Raw genomic sequence first — 17,202 nt, forward strand, 5'->3', positions numbered from 1 at the left:
AGTAACTAAATAGGCCTTGTGCACAAAGGCAAAGCTTCCAAAGCCAAAGAGGGGCCGTGGAAGAACAAACAATGCACGTTAGAAATCAAAGCAAAAATGTGGCATGGGAATATTAAAACTCACCATGAATAGGGTGAATTGGCTTGTATTCGGCTTAAAAGAGTTGTTGATTGGTGACAGATTGGTAAAACTTGGTCAGAGCAGTACCGACCCAATTTCCAATGCACTCGCCGGGCAGGTCAGATCATCGGCTAAAATGAAGTATGACAAGCAATTTTCCACAGGAGAGGGGTGAAAGGCGCACAAATCCCAAGGGATGGCTGGTCGGACATTGATTGTCGCGTAGAAGTTGTTCGGAGATAAATGAAGTTAAAAGTCTGTCATTTTATCGTGAGTAAATCAAATTCATATCAATATACGAACGTCATTCAAATTCAAACTAAGCTAAGGTATTCTAATATTTCATTTTGTTTACTCTCCTCACCGAATTCAATCAAACATACATAATGCTCGCACATGCACAACAGGACTGTCTACATGTTTTTTAATACTCTTTTGTTGAAGGTGAAAAGGTCATCTGATGATCTAGTGATTCTGGGTGTAGCAGTGTACGTCATAATAGGTTTATATGGATAACACTTCATGGCCACTTAAATCCAAGTATCTCTTTCAAATTCGTCGCTAGTTTTAAAGGCTTAAGTAAATAAATGAGTTGTTTGACCTTCGAACGACCTCCTCAAATTAAAGTAGTTGCTTGTTCCGTGCTGTTCAACGTTAATTTTGTTGCATAAAGTTGTGCCCGTACACTAAGCTATCTTGTGCATGAACAGCAGCACTTAAGATATCAAAGCAGTCAGAAATTCTTAATTTAGTCGTCACTTAAAATAGACTTGTTTGTCAAACGTTTTGTCACGACAATCAAATGTTTCTAAACGTGGAAACCGGCGCATGCACTGATTAGTGATGTACAGAGCCAAAGGATGTATTTTGTGGGTTTTCTAAACTCGCTCAATATCAGAGATGATCTAGATCACGATTTGGGTGGTTGTCTCGCAAAATAAACCAAAACATTTCCACTTTAGGTTTGGTATATGCCATGCGTTTCAACCCTATCTATCGTTACTTGTTTACATAACTTAATTGTAACATTGGCTCTTTTAAGTGTCAGCACCAAAACCAACTCTTAATGAATAAAATCATATACTATATTTCCCATAACTAACAGACGGTCGAACACCTTAAATCTCACCCAGGATAGGTCGACGTTTCAATGCAAAGCTACTTATAGTCTCAGACACAATTAATAGCACAAAATTCTGTGTGTCTGATGATTAACGATGTCATTCGCTCCTGTTCCACGAAACTGAACGTTTGGCGAGTTTTTCTTTCTTGTCATGTATATGAACGTTATGCGTAAGTAATTCAGGATGATTAGTTACCTGTGACCCTTCGAAACAACGAGCCATCGTGGAATTAAGACTGCCGAAGCGCTCACTTTTAACGATGACATTACATTTTCATCAATAAACTGAGGCATTTGTTCGAACTACTCCTTTAAGTAGAATGTTTACAAATAAGGAAAATATTTGCTTCGAGTCCAACCTATGATGACTTTGCATATTAATAACTTACAATTTCCTCTAGCCTTGTTTTTTCCGTTACCATAACAAAAACATGCCTTCATTCGACAGTGTCTAACGTAAGAAATATAAATACAAAATTTTTCTTTCTAGCGAGACAGACATGATATTATTAATACAAAAAAGAATCTATTGAATTAGAAAGTCTAATTTATTCGTTTATAAATCATGGCTGGCAAGATGCCTCTTTACGAGCTGACATTAGTATAACGAGGTTACCCATTCGATATTTTCTAACAGTGAGAGTAATGAACTTAAATCCATTCTGCCAATTTTTTTTAAATCAAATATCCGTTGTCAGAATAACCACATAGATTGTTGCATTTTATTGGTTGTTTTGTCAACACGTCTTCCCATGTTATAGAATTTCTGCCTTGTCACTGTGACGTGTGTCACGACGAACATACGTAACTGTCATAACATCGCGTGTTGTTAATATATGCAAATTTGGCTAGGTGACTATAAAAGTTTACATTTCTGTATCTCGGTTTCTTATTGCTTCGACGGTTTTTAAAATGTTAAGACCGCTCGTTTTCCTGTTGCTAGTAACGGCTGTTTACTCGCAGCTCAAATGGCGCTTGCTCTCAGCGACCAATGACTCAGACCCGTTTCCTAAGCCTCGGAGAGATTCGTCGATCGGATTTGACCGAAAAAAAAATCGCTTGATTATTTTCGGTGGCAGAGCGGGTCAGGACAACTTTGCAGATACCTGGAGCTTTGATTTAAGTTCTAACGAATGGAAAGAATTAATACCGAGCAGCGACGACTCCATCCCTGAGAAACGTTTTAGTATGGTGTACGGCGCTGAGAATGGACGAGGCGCTTTTTACATATCTACCGGCGAATATTCGGGAGAAGGTGATTCTTCGAAACGCCGCTTCTTCAATGATATTGCAAAGTTTGATTTTGACACAGGAAAGTGGACAAGGCTCAGTGATAACTCTAACATAAAACCCCAAATGCGATACGGATCTGCTGGAGGAATATTTGACGACGGCAAAGGAGTCAACGGATTTTACATCACGCATGGTTTCTCAGGCACTCGATACTCCAACACTCTGAAATTTGACTTGGAAAAAAACCAATGGGAGGAGAAATTTTCCGGCTCAAATAATTACAATCCAAATTATCCACATGCAAGATGCTTACACACAGGAACACTGACGAAGCCTGATGAGCTAGTAATGTATGGAGGTTGTTTGGGGTAAGTTATGAAAAGTGTAATTGTAGTTTTAAAAATAAACAGAGGATAGTGTACCGCTGAGAAAATGTATTAACATCGAAGTTCAACTGATTAAGAGTTTGGAAATGAAATATTTATATATGTCTCTTTAACACTATGCTAATTGGGTGACGCTGGTTTTACCAGGATGAGCCCTGCTTCGTTTGGGTCGGTAGGATTCGGCAAATGCTTTTCAAGACCTGTTGTTTTCATTTATGGAATCTATGCATGGAAAAGAAAAGTACACTCATTGGCCACTCCTTTCCGTTGTCAGTACTCTCAATTGAATAAAGAAGGGCTTAGTTGAAACAATGAGACACAGGCTTGTAACATGCAAGACTTTTAGAGTTATTCCAAGCAAAGGAAGACAGCGTGAAAACTATTTTCGTAAATTTTTAGCGTTGTTCTCTGAACCTCAGCTGTTATACACAAATACACAAATTTGAAATGCAAAGTACTTTCATGGACTTAACAAACCTTGGCAGAGTCTCAAGCTTACTTCTAAATAAAGAAGTGAAAGCATTCCCTGTTCAAAAAAAATAAGCAAAAGTTGTTTTCTTTTTAAACGATCACACAGAGTGCGAACAAATTCTTAGCCGTGTTAGTGTTGCGTGCATGACGTCATTTTTGTCGTCCATACTTCATTGACTTGTCAATTGGCTACGGGCCTATGAGGTGCGAGAATTTAATTTCTTAAAAAAAAATGCATGCGTTAAATATGTATTCCCTGTACATTAGGGAAAATAAGGCCTGAGTGAACAATACTCATGGTTGTTGCAGAAATTTTTTTGTCCTCGATGACTACATTTCCTTCGTTGAATTCCTCTTAAACTTTTTACACTCTCATTTTGGCGATAAAAGTTATTTTCTTTTTTACGACTAATTTGATTTTCCTTCAGAGGTGGGATGACAGGTGGCTCATGTCCTTCCAAAGATAACTGGAAATTCGATGCAACCAAAACAGAGTGGACTCGCTTGGAGGAATGCTCAACGCCTCGAATGTACTCCGCAATGGCCATGTTACCACCACTGAATGGTAGTGAACGTAGAGCTGTGTTGTACGCTGGACAGGAAACAAGCAAATCTGTGTTGGTGGTATGTAAATATCAAACTTAAATAGTTGTATTTTTACTTTTTTATTTCAGTTATCTTTTTCTCATTTTTTTTTTTTTTGCAATTAAGTTTTTCACTAGTGTATGTTTTTTTTCCGCAAAGGGGAGAGTTAATGACGATTTAAGGCCACAGTTAAAGTGAAATTATCTGTATTCATAGTTGAATTAGGTTTTGCATTCTAAGACTGTAATTCTGCTTTCCTAACAATAAAAAACTGCTCATATTCGCTATTCTATTTAGTTATAACTGGTTTTGGTAAGTCCACTGACTGAGTGATCTTAATGATAGAGTATTTTCCTTTTCCATTACATGTAGACGTCACGTTACGAGGCAAATGAGATTGCTGTCTTTAATCCTGATACAAATAAGTGGGAAAGAAAAACAGTGGAGGTGTGTAAATCTATCAAATGAATTTGAAGTAAGACCCTCGAAGAGCCGCTCTTCCCTTACAAACCAGTGACATTTGCGTCGCTGCATAATGGAAGTATGGTGTATTTTTAACATGAACAGTTTCCCTACATGTATGTCCTGCGCAGGGTTCTCAACTGGTCTTAAGGGTCCATACCTGTATGATTGTGGAGTGTGACTTTAATTTTGATATACCGTATGGAGAAGGAGATTAAATAATTTGTCAGTTTTTGCAGGCCGAATGTTGTCATAATATTCATGAAATATTATGGAGAATATGGCAATTTTTCCTGAAATATATATCTATCCAAGTCTTATCTCTTTACTTATTCTTTGAAAAGAGACACCTTCCCAAAGCACTCCTCCTTTCATTAAAGACCCATCTTAAGATTGCTCCCCATTTCTCCTTCTTCCGTCCTCCCAAGGAATGAGTTGTAGAATACCAGTTATGGTGATTCTGCTTCGGCAGAACCTCTCTACCAAAAAAAATTAACCTAGGGAAGAGGGATATACCTTGTTTCTAACGGCCAGCATAAGTTACCTTGGACAGGGAGTACTTTTTCTGCAACAATTTCGATAATTGTGAACTATATGCAATTTTGCAGGGTACTCCACCGGCAAGAAGAGTTGGTCATGTGATGACGACGACTGATAGCGGGATTGTGTTGTTTGGTGGTTCGGGATCCGAGTAAGAAATTGAATTATCTGGATTAACTTTCGATGCAATTTTTATAGTCTGCTCTCTTCTTTCCGATAAAATAATTTCCAGAGAAAGTCAGTAAGTATTTTTTAAACCATTTTAGTATATTTTGAAAATCCCTTTCGTATCATATTGCTCTTTTCATCGTTATTTAATCTTTCTTCATTTTGCTTACCGTCTGTTCACTAAAGAACGAGTTAATTTTTATCTCTTTTGGAGTTTTTCTCACGGAGTTTATATCCAATAATTACCAAGATAATAGTGCAAATATAGACCGAGCTGGGGTTAGTCACGAAGAGGTAACCTCTCTTACTTAAATGTTACAAGGGCTTTGACTTGTACTCTTTACTTAGGTCTGTAGTGTTTTCGTTCCACTACAAGTTCGCTTCCTACCACCTTTGCTTTGCTCCATAAAGTAACACAAGTTCGCCCCCATCTTTACCAGTTCGCCCCGATAAGTTTCGATTCGATTCCTTAACTCAGAAGGTATTCATTTTTCCAAAACGTGATACGTTTCCACCAACATACGTTTTAACAGTGAAACTAGAACGAAGGTCGATCAACATGCAAATTCGTGGCTGTGTTAAACCAATGCACCATTTGACACGAGTTGAATGATTTGGGGGCGAACTGGCAAAGGTGGATGGGAAATCCTTTTACATCAGGGAGCGAACTCACAGAGGTGGTTGGGAGGCGAACTTGCAATGAGGCGAAATCTCCAGTTACCTTAACAGTCATTAACTGTTAAATTTTTTCTTTAGCGGTGATGGTTTATTAAACGACATCTGGCTTTTAGAGGGAACAGCAGCTGAAGCTGATAAAAACCCATCTGCTGGTGGATGTGGCTCGTCAGATTTCAATCTGGTAGCGCTACATGGAATTTTCATGTTCATTGGTTGGGGAGTACTTCTTCAAGCCGGAGCCTTCATTGCACGTTACTTTAGGCACAAGGACCCATGGTGGTTTAAGATGCATCGCGGTCTTCAGGTAAACTACAAAAAGCAAAAAATTCTTGCCAGACAAGATTTGGAGAATGTCTGAGGAAAAGGGAATGCTCTTAGCCCTAAGCTCACTCATGACAGGATTTTCCTCGACTTAAGCTGTTCCCATGATCCCTTACCCTCTTGGTCCTCTTTCAGAGCACAATATAGGTCGTCAGTGCAAATTTGATACAAAGGAGTTGTTTTTCTCTGATTTTGAATCCAATCAGACTTAAAAATAACACAAATATATCCTTATATATTTCAGGTGACAGGTTTGGTGTTGACGATTGCTGGCCTTATTTGCGCTTTTATATCAGTTCCATTTGATCATCTGAAGTTCGCTCATGGAGCACTGGGTATAATTATTATGATTATTGGAGTGGGACAACCTTTAAATGCCGCTGTGTAAGTATCTTTGAACGAGCAGTAGGTCATAAATGAAAATATTACAAATGGTGACTTTGCTCGTCATTGAGCAAAATTACAAACAGCTTTAAACTGTCAAGGCAACAAAGACCGAACGAAGCACTATGCCTTACCTTCAATTCGCAAGTCCCAAGTAATTAACAATTACTCACCAAAGTGAAGGTGAATATTATTCGCCATTCACCTCCGCACTTGCCAGTCAGCGCGTGCGAAAAGCGATATTTACTTCTGTGGTATACACTTATGTCTGATAGCACTCGTTTGGAATAAGTATTGGAAACGGGAGGGTGATTATTTCTCTTGAGAAGCACAAACAAAAATTTAGAAGAATATTTATTTTATGACATGTTTCTTTCAGGCGTCCTCACAAACATCCTGATGGCTCGAGGTCGACTGGCAGAGTCATTTGGGAATTAGTCCACAAAAATATCGGTCGTCTTGGTCTCATTCTGGCCCTCATCAACATCTCTCTGGGCCTCCTTCTGGCCGTGGCCCCTGTTGCAGCATGGGCCGTTTGGTTCGCTCTCCTGGGGACCTTTGTAATTGCGTACCTTGTCATGGAGTTCCGTCTAAGGATGAGTCAGAGGACTTCCAAGACCGTGGCCATGCCAATGAAGTAGATCTTCACAACAATGAAGAGGGGGGAGCACATCAAAGACAGAAAAAAGGAAAGCAACGCGACAACCTAATCAGCTTAAGTATTTTACCGGAAGCATTTTAAGACGACGCAATTTCGTGCTTAGTTGAGAAAAGACTCAAACTGACTTGCAACTGACGAATAATTTAGGACCGGTCATTATTTGTTGCCTGGGGGTAGGGGTTAGGGGGTAAGGGGTAGGGGGTGAGGGGTAGGAGGTAGGGGGTAGGGGGTAGTGGGTAGGGGGTAGAGGGTAAGGGGTAGGGGGTAAGGGGTAAGGGGTAGGGGTAGGTTCTGCAATAATCTTATGACCCCCCCTCCCCCCCCCCCCCCCCCCCCCATATTCATCCCTTTACATTCTGTTGACGACGATTAATTCTCCCTTCCGATACCCCCTGAAAACCATGATCCTCCTCAAAATCATCCATCCCACTCCCCTCAGACAAGAAAAGAATGACTGGTCTCCTAGTATTTTAAGACGATGCAATCTCGGAATCATTTGTGAAGAGATTGAAGCTTACTTGCAGCTGACGTATCATTCAACTGAATAATTCCTTTAACACAAACGTTAAAAAGGATGTTGTACAATATAATTTGAAATGTAAATGTAATTTCATACATTACGTTAATCATCAACTCATTTGTAGGGTGGATATATCATAGAGGATTTCTTTATTGCGGTCATGCGCTGTTGATCATTTTGATACTGCATGTTACTTGTGCACTAGTAATTATTTTACGATCAACAGCATTTAGAATCATACTTGATAACCGAAGTACATCGGATCATTCAACCAAATGTGCCAAATGTGTTTTACAAGAAATCTCAATTACAAAAAAACATATAATTTAATTTTTCACATCACAATTAAAATTTTGTATCTTCCTATAAATTTGCCTGTTTGCCGAGGATATGGCCAATTTAACGCAAATTGAATGAAAACGATGTGAAAATAAAAGGACTGCGACTAATTTCTACTTGAGTCTACATCTTAAGTGTGAAAAATGTGCTTATTAATGGCGCACCTCATGGAAACCATTCCAAAGTTATCCGACAAGTGAGGTTTGTTGCTTCACTCGTCTTTACCGGTTACAGCCACATCACCGAGTCACCTTTTTTCTCGTGAGCAATTATCCCTCTTCATCAGTATGCATATTCTCCATATAGTTCTCGGTACATTTCCAATGATGCTGATAAGGAGAATTTGTTTATCAATCGGGAGCCTCTCGAGTTTGCGATCATTCCTTCTATTTTCGTGACCTTGACGTGCGCTTCAGGGGTGATATTGTAAGAAGTTAGCATCTAGACACACTTAGAAGAAACCAAAGATCGTTCACACTTGTAATTTAATTTAAACCTTTAAACAATCTTAATTGCTACAGAAATAAATAACGATACTTGAAATAATTAATTACTAACAATAAATAGACACAAATAGAAATAAATATCACTAACCAACACTCACTCACGCAAGTGGAAATGTCGAATGATAATAATCAATAAATTACGGTTAATACTCAATGAACTCTGAGTTCTTCATAACTTTTAAAATTTAAAAACTAGTTTAACCCAAAATAGGCGCTCATTCTTCTACAACCTACGTGCAAATAAATGACATCAACTTTTGCAATGTATAAAACTTACCACTTATCCTAGAAATTCAGCAACTATTTTTTTATTATTTTGTAATATTTCTGAAAATGAACTCTGCACAAAGCTTCTGCTGAACCTTTCATAGCAAAAAGTCTATTTTTTTAAATATTAGACTACTCTATACATCTTAAAAACTATCAGAACGAAGTCAAATTGAATTCTTAGCGGACATTTTAAACACTTCTGGTAATATATTACAATAAGAATAGGAAATTATTTTTAGAATATTGAAAATTCGAGTACGTTGCATCTCTTGCAAGTATATTCAGATATAACATCAATCACACGAAAAGTCAATCACTACCTTCATTTACAAAATTTGTTAGAAAACAGAAAGTGAGATAAACAAGTCATTTGCCTCATAATTCAACGCGTTTTAGGCAATGACGATAGTTTATAGAAGTTTACAACCCCAACAATAAAATACAATTCACGTGTTTTTTTTTAACCTTGAGTGAGGGATCTATTAAAACTGGAATGGGTGTTTTTCCATCAAAAGGCACATAAATCCGAAAAAAAGGAAAAAAATAAATACAGTTTTGGTCGAAGGAGTCCAGATGTACTGCACAGGAGGTTAATTATTTCATGCAGTTTCCTCTAAGTTTAGACTTTTTTGGTTGGGTTTTTCCTTTTTTGTTTTCGATTACACTGTGATGCAGGTTAAACGCTTACTTAAATACAAATGCCTCGAAACATTTACTTTCAGGAAATGTCTTTTCATTTTCTCTCCGCATTTCTTTCACACCTGGAAAGAGAAAAGAGTCGTCCGCAACTTTGATAAAAAACAAAGTAGAAAAAAAGTCTCGAAACTGTTGGGAAATAGGCTTTTTCATTCTTTAGACATACACGAGATACAACAAAGGTATCATTCCAAGTTGAAAACGAGAAAAGTGCTTTGGGTTGGAGCATCAATTCAAATAAAGTTTTGCAATGGTGACAAGATGAAGGCACTGTGGTGATTACGTCAGAACTTACCTTAGAGATTTGCGTCTTTCTTTCTCGAACTGTGTTTCAGGTGCTTCACATTCATACGACATCAAAGCTAAATCTAAATATAAAAATTTTAACACTGATCAGGGACATCAAGTTAAAACAAATAATTGAAAGAAAACTTCCGAAACCTCATCTACTGCCAACAACAACAGACGAGGCCGCTCACAGTGTAAGGTGAGGGGATGATTTTCAAAAAGTCAAATTGCCACATACAAACAGCGTTGGCGATGCATTGGATGCACGAAATAAAAAAAACGATCAGTAACCAAAGACCTGGACACGACAAAACATCGCATTCACGATTCTGTTGTGAGCACACTTGACCAGTGACAGGATCAACAACTAATTTGCAAATAAATGTGTAGCAGCCAGAGGGGAGAATGAACAATCAGACCTTCGGACTTAAAGGGATAAGAGATTACGAAAGATAGTTGATCAAATTCACTGATGTCTAGAATAATATCATAATGATAGGAAAATCAATTGAATTCCCGACGTCTCTCTCCCAAACAACCAGCTGAAAAACAGGTAGATTTGTTTGTAACTTACTCTTTTCAGACAACACTGGGACAGTCATCAAGTAATTCAAAACGGCCCTGCTGCGGTCATATTTACACTGAGAATATAGAAAAAATATACGAATAAACTAATTTCTATCATCTCTATGGCTTCACAGTTATAGTTCCATTAATTACTTTTGCAAGAGAGTCATATCTCTGACAATGAATGTTCAAATTAATTATAGAGTGATTCAAGAGAAATAAATTGATGAATAGGAGGAGAGGGAAGAAAAAAGGGAACAAAGAGAAGAAAAGCGAAAAGTGAGAGAGGGAGAGGAATTCATAGAAAAAAAAAAGAAAGAAAGAAAGAAAGAAAAGTGACTTACAGCTGCCTCCTTCCATGTTACAAAATTTGTTATCAGTTTCGATAGCTGCCAGAATTTCTGCAAAACCAGAAAGCAAAATTAAATATAAGGAAAAACTTACAACCGTGATAACCACGAGCGGGACTGGGGAGAGTAGCAAACGACAGAAATGACGACAGTATAGAGGTTAAAATCTTTGGCTATTGACTTTGATATACATGTAAGCAAACTTCAAAGTTGATCTTCCCGCCGACTTTCTTCACCCTTTGTACGTTACAGTGAAAGGAAAAAGTACTGAATACATAATCTGTGAGTAACGTTTTATCGATTAGGAGGCTTTATGAAAATTAGGTAGGTGAGAAATGGATACAAATGATGTCTCTACCTCGAAATTTATGTGTCCATTTGGAAGTCTGCGAAGGAATATTGAAAGAAAAGCACCGTTGGCTATCCAGTTGTGATCAATAATTACATATAAAGTAGATAACGCCGAAAATCACGTTGGCAAAAAGTATGAATTATGCACATTAAAAAAACTTATTTCAAACCTGTTTGAGTGGCCCTCGTTGAGAAAATAAACATCTTTAACAAACAGGCTGAAGAAAGGAATGGAGCATTCAAACTGAAAAAAAAAAAAAAAAAAACAGGAACAACTGCTCAGATTCATCGTTAAGGTAACCCATTGGTCTCTCTGCGTAACAAAGACAAAAGGCTACTCACCCTACCCCCGGTGCTCTCAACAGCCATTTTGAACATCGCTCGATAACAAGCAAAGTTCGAAGCCGGGTTCATCTCGCGTTCAAGTCTGTCAAACTTTCTACACTTTACTCTGGACCACTATAAACGAGCACAAGTTTCGTTAATTAACCCTAACATCAGAATGCATATTCACCATACTGTACCCTTCTTATTTTCTAAGGCGCTGAAAAGGAGAATTTGTTCAATAAAGTCAAGAGCTTTTACAGTTGGTGATCATTTCCTTTATTCTCTTCACCATTATGTTTGGTTTAGAGGTGCTATTGTAAGGAGAAATTAGATGCTAGATAACTAAAACTTTACGACCCTGTTTCTTCTGCTATAACCATACTTCTGCACAACTAATGTGATCATAAAGTAAGAAACTCGAAAGTGATCCGGAATTACTAGCTGTAAGAAGTCAAAACCGAAAAAGTAAAACAAAGTATTCAAGAATCTTACCGTCTTTTTTAGTCTTGTCACAGGACTCATGTTCAATCCGGCTAAGAATGAAGGGGAATACATGAGTTCGTTTTGAATATTTCACTAATCAGTAAATTGAAACAGCGTTTCAGAAATCATCATTGTTATGTGATTATTGCATCTATAATTCATTATACAGGTAAGAAAACATTCAGAAAACTTTCAGGTATAATTGCATCCCCAACAAAATGTCGTGGTAAACGCAGGGCAGAAATAAATTACGTATTGGACATCAGGCAATACACCAAACGAATAATTTTCTCACCAATAACGGCCATGGCTGAATTGAAGTTTCCTTTGTCATAACACTCGGTGGCCACGTCTATAAAATATTCAATGATCTTGGCCCTGATTTTCTTTTTGTTTCCCTAAACAAATTAATCAATATATCTTTACATGATAAACTGAAACAAAAATGCAATTTGATTGGTTCTTACGCATGATCTATCACAGGACAGATGCAAAGATGACGTCACCATCAACAAAATGTAGCTTTTTTATCACAAAAACAAATAGACTGCACATTGACGTGCGTCTTAACAATAAAAGGTATCAGAAGACGTCAAAATTTCGTAAGAACATCAGTGACAGACTCGGCTGCAAGTGATGTGCCACTCCGTTGTTTTAACCAGATTTTGACCTCATCTGTCATGGATTACTGAACACACGCACTGCAAAATGGAATCTATTTGTATAATAGAGTAGCAAAAACGCGATTACAAATGAACCAATGAGGATACAACTATTATGTACTTATTGACTGAGTCGGAGGACAGGTCGGGAAAACAGACCAAACACAACGAGGTCCGTATGACCGAGAGCCAAATATTTTCCCGTCCGGCCCGACCAAACTCAGTTCATAGGAATTTTATACTTACCAAACAGACTTCAGTTGCCACTAAATAACCAAGTCGATTGAACCATTCAATGTAGGCTTCTAAGTTGCTTGTCCTTTTGATATAGCTGAGAGTTGACTGAAAGAGGAAAAAATTAATGAATCAAGGAAACGAATGGGAGAATGCATGAACGAAAGGGACAAATGAAGATCTGAAAGAGAGAAAAAATGAAAAAGAAAAAAAAAACTTAATCTTGATAACACAATAAAAAGAAAATAAATAAACAGCTTCCCAGACAAGTTGATCAATCTTACTCTTAAGTCCGCTTCATCTCTTGGAATAAAAGTTTGCACAAACTCCTCTGGTCCAATATTAGCAAGTCTTTCCTGTGATAGAATGTAACAGTTTGTTGGTACATCGAAATAGGTTACCTAGTATAAAACGGTCAACTGTAACAGTATTCCAAAGATTATTACAATTCTCAACGAGTGAAAAATGCGAGACTGATTTTAATTAGTAATAATTACCATCTCAATGTGACACAACTGTTGAGCCATAATCACTGGATTAGGACAGACCTCGAGAACGCTCTGTGGGAAACAACAACGTATCAAGGCAGTTACATCTCACCACTGGCGCTCACATCGATTAACCCCTCACGCTCTACATCAATATATTTATATATTCTCCATACTGTTCACTATACTTTTTCTAAGATGCGGACAAGGAGAATTAGTCTAACAATCAAGAACTTCTCTAGTTGGATCATTTCCTTTATTCACATGACCTTAATGTTTGATTCAGGGGTAAAATTGTAAGGAGAAATTAGATGCTGGTCACTCCTAAGGGCCAAAGGGTTAAACACTCAAATATTCACTTTTTCTTATCAAACATCACTCATTTTTAATCGAATATGATCCGGAAAAAAAACTTTGCCAACATACTTTGTACTTGGTGGACCTTGTCAGCTTTCTGTCTTCAGCAGCCGCCGTTGCCTTTAACAGAATCTCTTCATATTTATTCAACAATGCAAGCTGCAATAGTGACAGATGATCAAACCACGTTTTGGATTTACAAATGAAACTTATCGAACACAGCACTTTACAAGTGTCCGGCCAGGTTCAGTCCCAGTCCCACAAACTATAATGATCAAACACACTAATGATAAAAAAAAAAGCATCTGATTAAATCATTGGCATCGGCCAAATTAAATCAAAAAGTCAAGTTCTAAGTTTCCATGGAAATGACTCATTCCTCAGCAACCCCCTTAAAAAGCTCAAGCTAGAAGAGTCAGTTGAACTCAGAGAGGAGTTTCACTGCAGAAGAGAAAAGGTTCTAAGTTTCTTGCAACAATAGCGCTCTCAATCCTAAGATCTCATTAGTCATTCTCCTTATTGTCTGCCATACCATTCTTATGATGTTGGTTTGGAGAATTTGGTATTCGAAAAATTAAGAATCCTCAAATCCATATTTTTTCTTTATTCCCATTACTTGCCTGTTTGATAATGTATAGATATTGAGAGGAGAAATTCTGTCCTGGTCACTCCTCAGAGGGAGTTAAAAGGTTAACAGTGATACAGTAAAGTGCTTAATTTAAGTCTACCTTAAGAAAAAATTTTATTAAAAAAGTTTTGGCGCACCTTCTGAAAGAGGGACTGAGTCATCTGTCCAACCATGCTTCTTAATTCCTTATGAAGAAAGTAACCAAAATAGTTAAATGAAAATAAATCTAATGATCACATTATCGTGTTACAGAACACCGACCACTGTTGATGGTCTGTGTCAGGGTAGTCTTGGCTAAAGTAGTGACTGACATTGGCGCAACCTAAATTACTTCTCAAACTACTTTAATTTGTTTTACACAAATTTCAAAAAACAAAGTTTTTGATGACAAAAAGGAACTCATAATACATTGGTATTATTATTGTCTTTCACAAAAGAATCTATCTTTATGTTTTTCTTTCAATTACATGTACCTTTCTCCTCATTGTTTTTGTTTTGTTTTGTTTTGTATTTAATTTAATACAAATAAAGGAGTAAGAACAAAAGGGAAAAGTTTGCATATTGAGGGTAAACTTGAAGAACAAACAGTGACATACCACAGTGAGTGATGCACAGTAACTGGTGATGTCTTTGACATGCATCATCATCACTTCATCTTTAAAGTCATTTGGAAATGTCTCAGTCCATTCACTGTAGAGATAAATTACACCGTAAGGGGCCAGTCATCATTTGTTCCATTTGAAGGAACTCCTGAGAACAGAACTTTAACACTTTAACTCTCAAGATCTGATTGTTAATTCTCCTTTCTAGCTGCTTAACATTTTCTCATAAACTAGTTATGAGAACTTGGTGCTAGATCAAGACAGCAGCTTCTACCTGATAAGTTTGAATATTCTTATTACCTATTTGCTGATTAATGTATGGATATTATAGGGAGAAGGTTCATGTTAATCACTTCTGGGAAACACAGGGTTAACTAAAAATCAATATCATAATTTAAATAATAAACTTAACAGAACTGACAGTTTTATTTTTATCCTTCTCCTGTTCAAATGGCCATTAGTGAGGGTTCATACCACAATTTTGTCTTAAATGACCATATTGAATGAAACTGAGCTTTTCCCCTATTTCTAAAAGGTGTTTGAAAGATTACCTCAATAGTTGCACTAAATTAAAGGCAAGCACCTTGGTCTGAAATTGGAATGATAAAAAAAAAAACATTTAAAACGGAGCTGAAAAGTTAATCCCATCAATTATCAAACCAAAAAAAAAAACATTTATAATGGAGCAAAAGAGTTAATCCCATCAATTATCAAACCAAAAAAAACATTTGTAATGGAGCTGAAAAGTTAATCCAATCAATTATCTAAGAAAAAAAAACATTTATAATAGAGCTGAAAAGTTAATCCCATCAATTATCTAAGAAAAAAAAAACATTTATAATGGAGCTGAAAAGTTAATCCAATCAATTATCTAAGAAAAAAAACCATTTATAATAGAGCTGAAAAGTTAATCCCATCAATTATCTAAGAAAAAAAAAACATTTATAATAGAGCTGAAAAGTTAATCCAATCAATTATCTAAGAAAAAAAACATTTATAATAGAGCTGAAAAGTTAATCCCATCAATTATCTCACAACAATTCAGATAAAATATAACATTCAAGTAAAAGGCAACTTGCAATACTTGGTGGACATAGTTCCACTTTAACTAACAACACCTACATGTTAACATCATCTTTTTTCAACACAACAGATCACACACCTCTTCAGAAGGCGCTTTCTTTATCTGCTCAGCACAAGACTACAATTTCAAAGACAAATGGATTCAGATCAAGCATTTACCTGTAGTTACTTAACTATCTACATTGAGCTAATTGATTACTTTCTGTCATGACAGATTTTTTTTTACCTTTGAAACTCTTGACAGCAATTCACTGGGAAGAACAAACAGCCTTGAGCAGAGTAGAAATGCAAACACATATGTCCTCTGAGAAAAATAAGATGACTAGAAACTTAATATCACTTAAACTGCAGTAGTAATAAAATATTAATAGAATTTTGTTGTATAATAAATTTGTTGAAAACATGCAAGACCATTACTTACTTTGAAAACTCTTGAAAAATAATGACATGTACCTCACACATGACTGTGCAAAGGACCATTTGTAAGAATTGTATATTTACATGTAGCCCACTATTCCTACAATTTGCCATTTGCAAAGTGCACTTATATAACTGAAGTGTTAAGGATATCGAACAAAAGAAGAGTTCTTTGATTAGTATAGGTAATCACATGAGGCCAAGTACTATTAAGGATTAATTGCACGAGAGTTTTCAAAATTTTCCAAAATTGCCCGAGTCGCGAAGCGACAAGGGCAATTTGGAAAATTTTGAAAACTCTCGTGCAATTATAATCCTTAATAGTACGAGGTCTCATGGGATTACTTGTTTATCAATAAAGGGCAAAATTTATACGAAGGAAAATCACGCATGCAGTCTATTTTTATCTGGGAAGCAACGGATTAGCAATGCAACGGATTAGCCAATCATTAACAGGTAATCATGCCCTCTCTTGATTACTAAAAATGCCCTCGATTAAGAAAAAAATGCCCTCTCTCTCAACCAATCAGCGCTCAGTAATTTTGCCCTTTATTGATAAGATCAATTATCAATTACTTTGTTTGCCTAGTTACGATCGTAGTTACAATGTTTATCTTTTTCCTATTGGTTTGTAATCGGATCTTTTAGCGTCACCACGCGCATATAAAAGCTAAGTTAGCGTCCCTTTTAGTCAGAGTTTTGCAAGATTTCGCCTTGAACAGCAGTACCTTCATTCTTTCCTTCCAAACCTTTGGCACAAGCGGGACCGATATGTAAGTGATTTTGTTAGTTTTATTTCAATATGTTTAAGTTTAGTTTTTCACCTTGGGCGATAGCACACGTATGTACTGTGTTGTACAATAGTACAACTAATTATCTTGAAATCAAAAGAGTAATTTGAA

At 36.7% G+C, this 17,202-nt stretch overlaps 2 protein-coding genes across 6 annotated transcripts in view; one reads left to right on the forward strand and one right to left on the reverse strand.

The window, feature by feature from the left end:
- The first annotated feature begins 2,048 nt into the window (after nt 1-2,048).
- On the forward strand, nt 2,049-8,107 carry LOC113666856 (uncharacterized). Its single transcript, XM_027182652.2, has 7 exons — nt 2,049-2,844; nt 3,762-3,957; nt 4,291-4,365; nt 4,989-5,071; nt 5,845-6,070; nt 6,332-6,471; nt 6,851-8,107. The coding sequence occupies exons 1-7, from the start codon at nt 2,156-2,158 to the stop codon at nt 7,110-7,112; spliced, it is 1,671 nt and encodes a 556-aa protein (XP_027038453.2). The 5' UTR covers nt 2,049-2,155; the 3' UTR covers nt 7,113-8,107.
- Nucleotides 8,108-8,459: 352 nt separating this feature from the next.
- LOC113666860 (ras-GEF domain-containing family member 1B) overlaps nt 8,460-17,202 on the reverse strand; it is a 35,226-nt gene continuing 26,483 nt past the window's right edge. For all 5 annotated transcript variants that reach the window (XM_027182656.2, XM_089201512.1, XM_027182655.2 and 2 more), the window contains 18 exons: nt 16,110-16,187; nt 15,963-16,001; nt 15,352-15,389; nt 14,795-14,888; nt 14,336-14,383; nt 13,640-13,729; nt 13,223-13,285; nt 13,010-13,081; nt 12,738-12,833; nt 12,125-12,227; nt 11,839-11,879; nt 11,362-11,478; nt 11,190-11,263; nt 11,027-11,054; nt 10,663-10,719; nt 10,326-10,392; nt 9,759-9,831; nt 8,460-9,528 (listed from right to left, as the gene is read on the reverse strand). In XM_027182656.2, coding sequence (XP_027038457.2) covers nt 9,501-9,528; nt 9,759-9,831; nt 10,326-10,392; nt 10,663-10,719; nt 11,027-11,054; nt 11,190-11,263; nt 11,362-11,478; nt 11,839-11,879; nt 12,125-12,227; nt 12,738-12,833; nt 13,010-13,081; nt 13,223-13,285; nt 13,640-13,729; nt 14,336-14,383; nt 14,795-14,888; nt 15,352-15,389; nt 15,963-16,001; nt 16,110-16,187 — 1,206 coding nt within the window. In that variant the 3' untranslated portion in view covers nt 8,460-9,500. The remainder of the gene's footprint in view (nt 9,529-9,758; nt 9,832-10,325; nt 10,393-10,662; nt 10,720-11,026; nt 11,055-11,189; nt 11,264-11,361; nt 11,479-11,838; nt 11,880-12,124; nt 12,228-12,737; nt 12,834-13,009; nt 13,082-13,222; nt 13,286-13,639; nt 13,730-14,335; nt 14,384-14,794; nt 14,889-15,351; nt 15,390-15,962; nt 16,002-16,109; nt 16,188-17,202) is intronic.

The sequence above is a fragment of the Pocillopora damicornis genome, chromosome 3 (assembly GCF_964200805.1).
Source record: "Pocillopora damicornis chromosome 3, jaPocDami1.2, whole genome shotgun sequence".
Taxonomy (NCBI): Eukaryota; Metazoa; Cnidaria; class Anthozoa; order Scleractinia; family Pocilloporidae; genus Pocillopora; species Pocillopora damicornis.

What these genes read in the sequence shown, in the direction of transcription:
- LOC113666856 (XM_027182652.2), top strand. Translation starts at nt 2,156, where the DNA reads ATGTTAAGACCGCTCGTTTTCCTGTTGCTAGTAACGGCTGTTTACTCG. An exon ending in TTTGGTGGTTCGGGATCCGA is followed by an intron (nt 5,072 to 5,844) that starts GTAAGAAATTGA and finishes TTTTTTCTTTAG; the next exon opens with CGGTGATGGTTTATTAAACG. An exon ending in AGATGCATCGCGGTCTTCAG is followed by an intron (nt 6,071 to 6,331) that starts GTAAACTACAAA and finishes TATATATTTCAG; the next exon opens with GTGACAGGTTTGGTGTTGAC.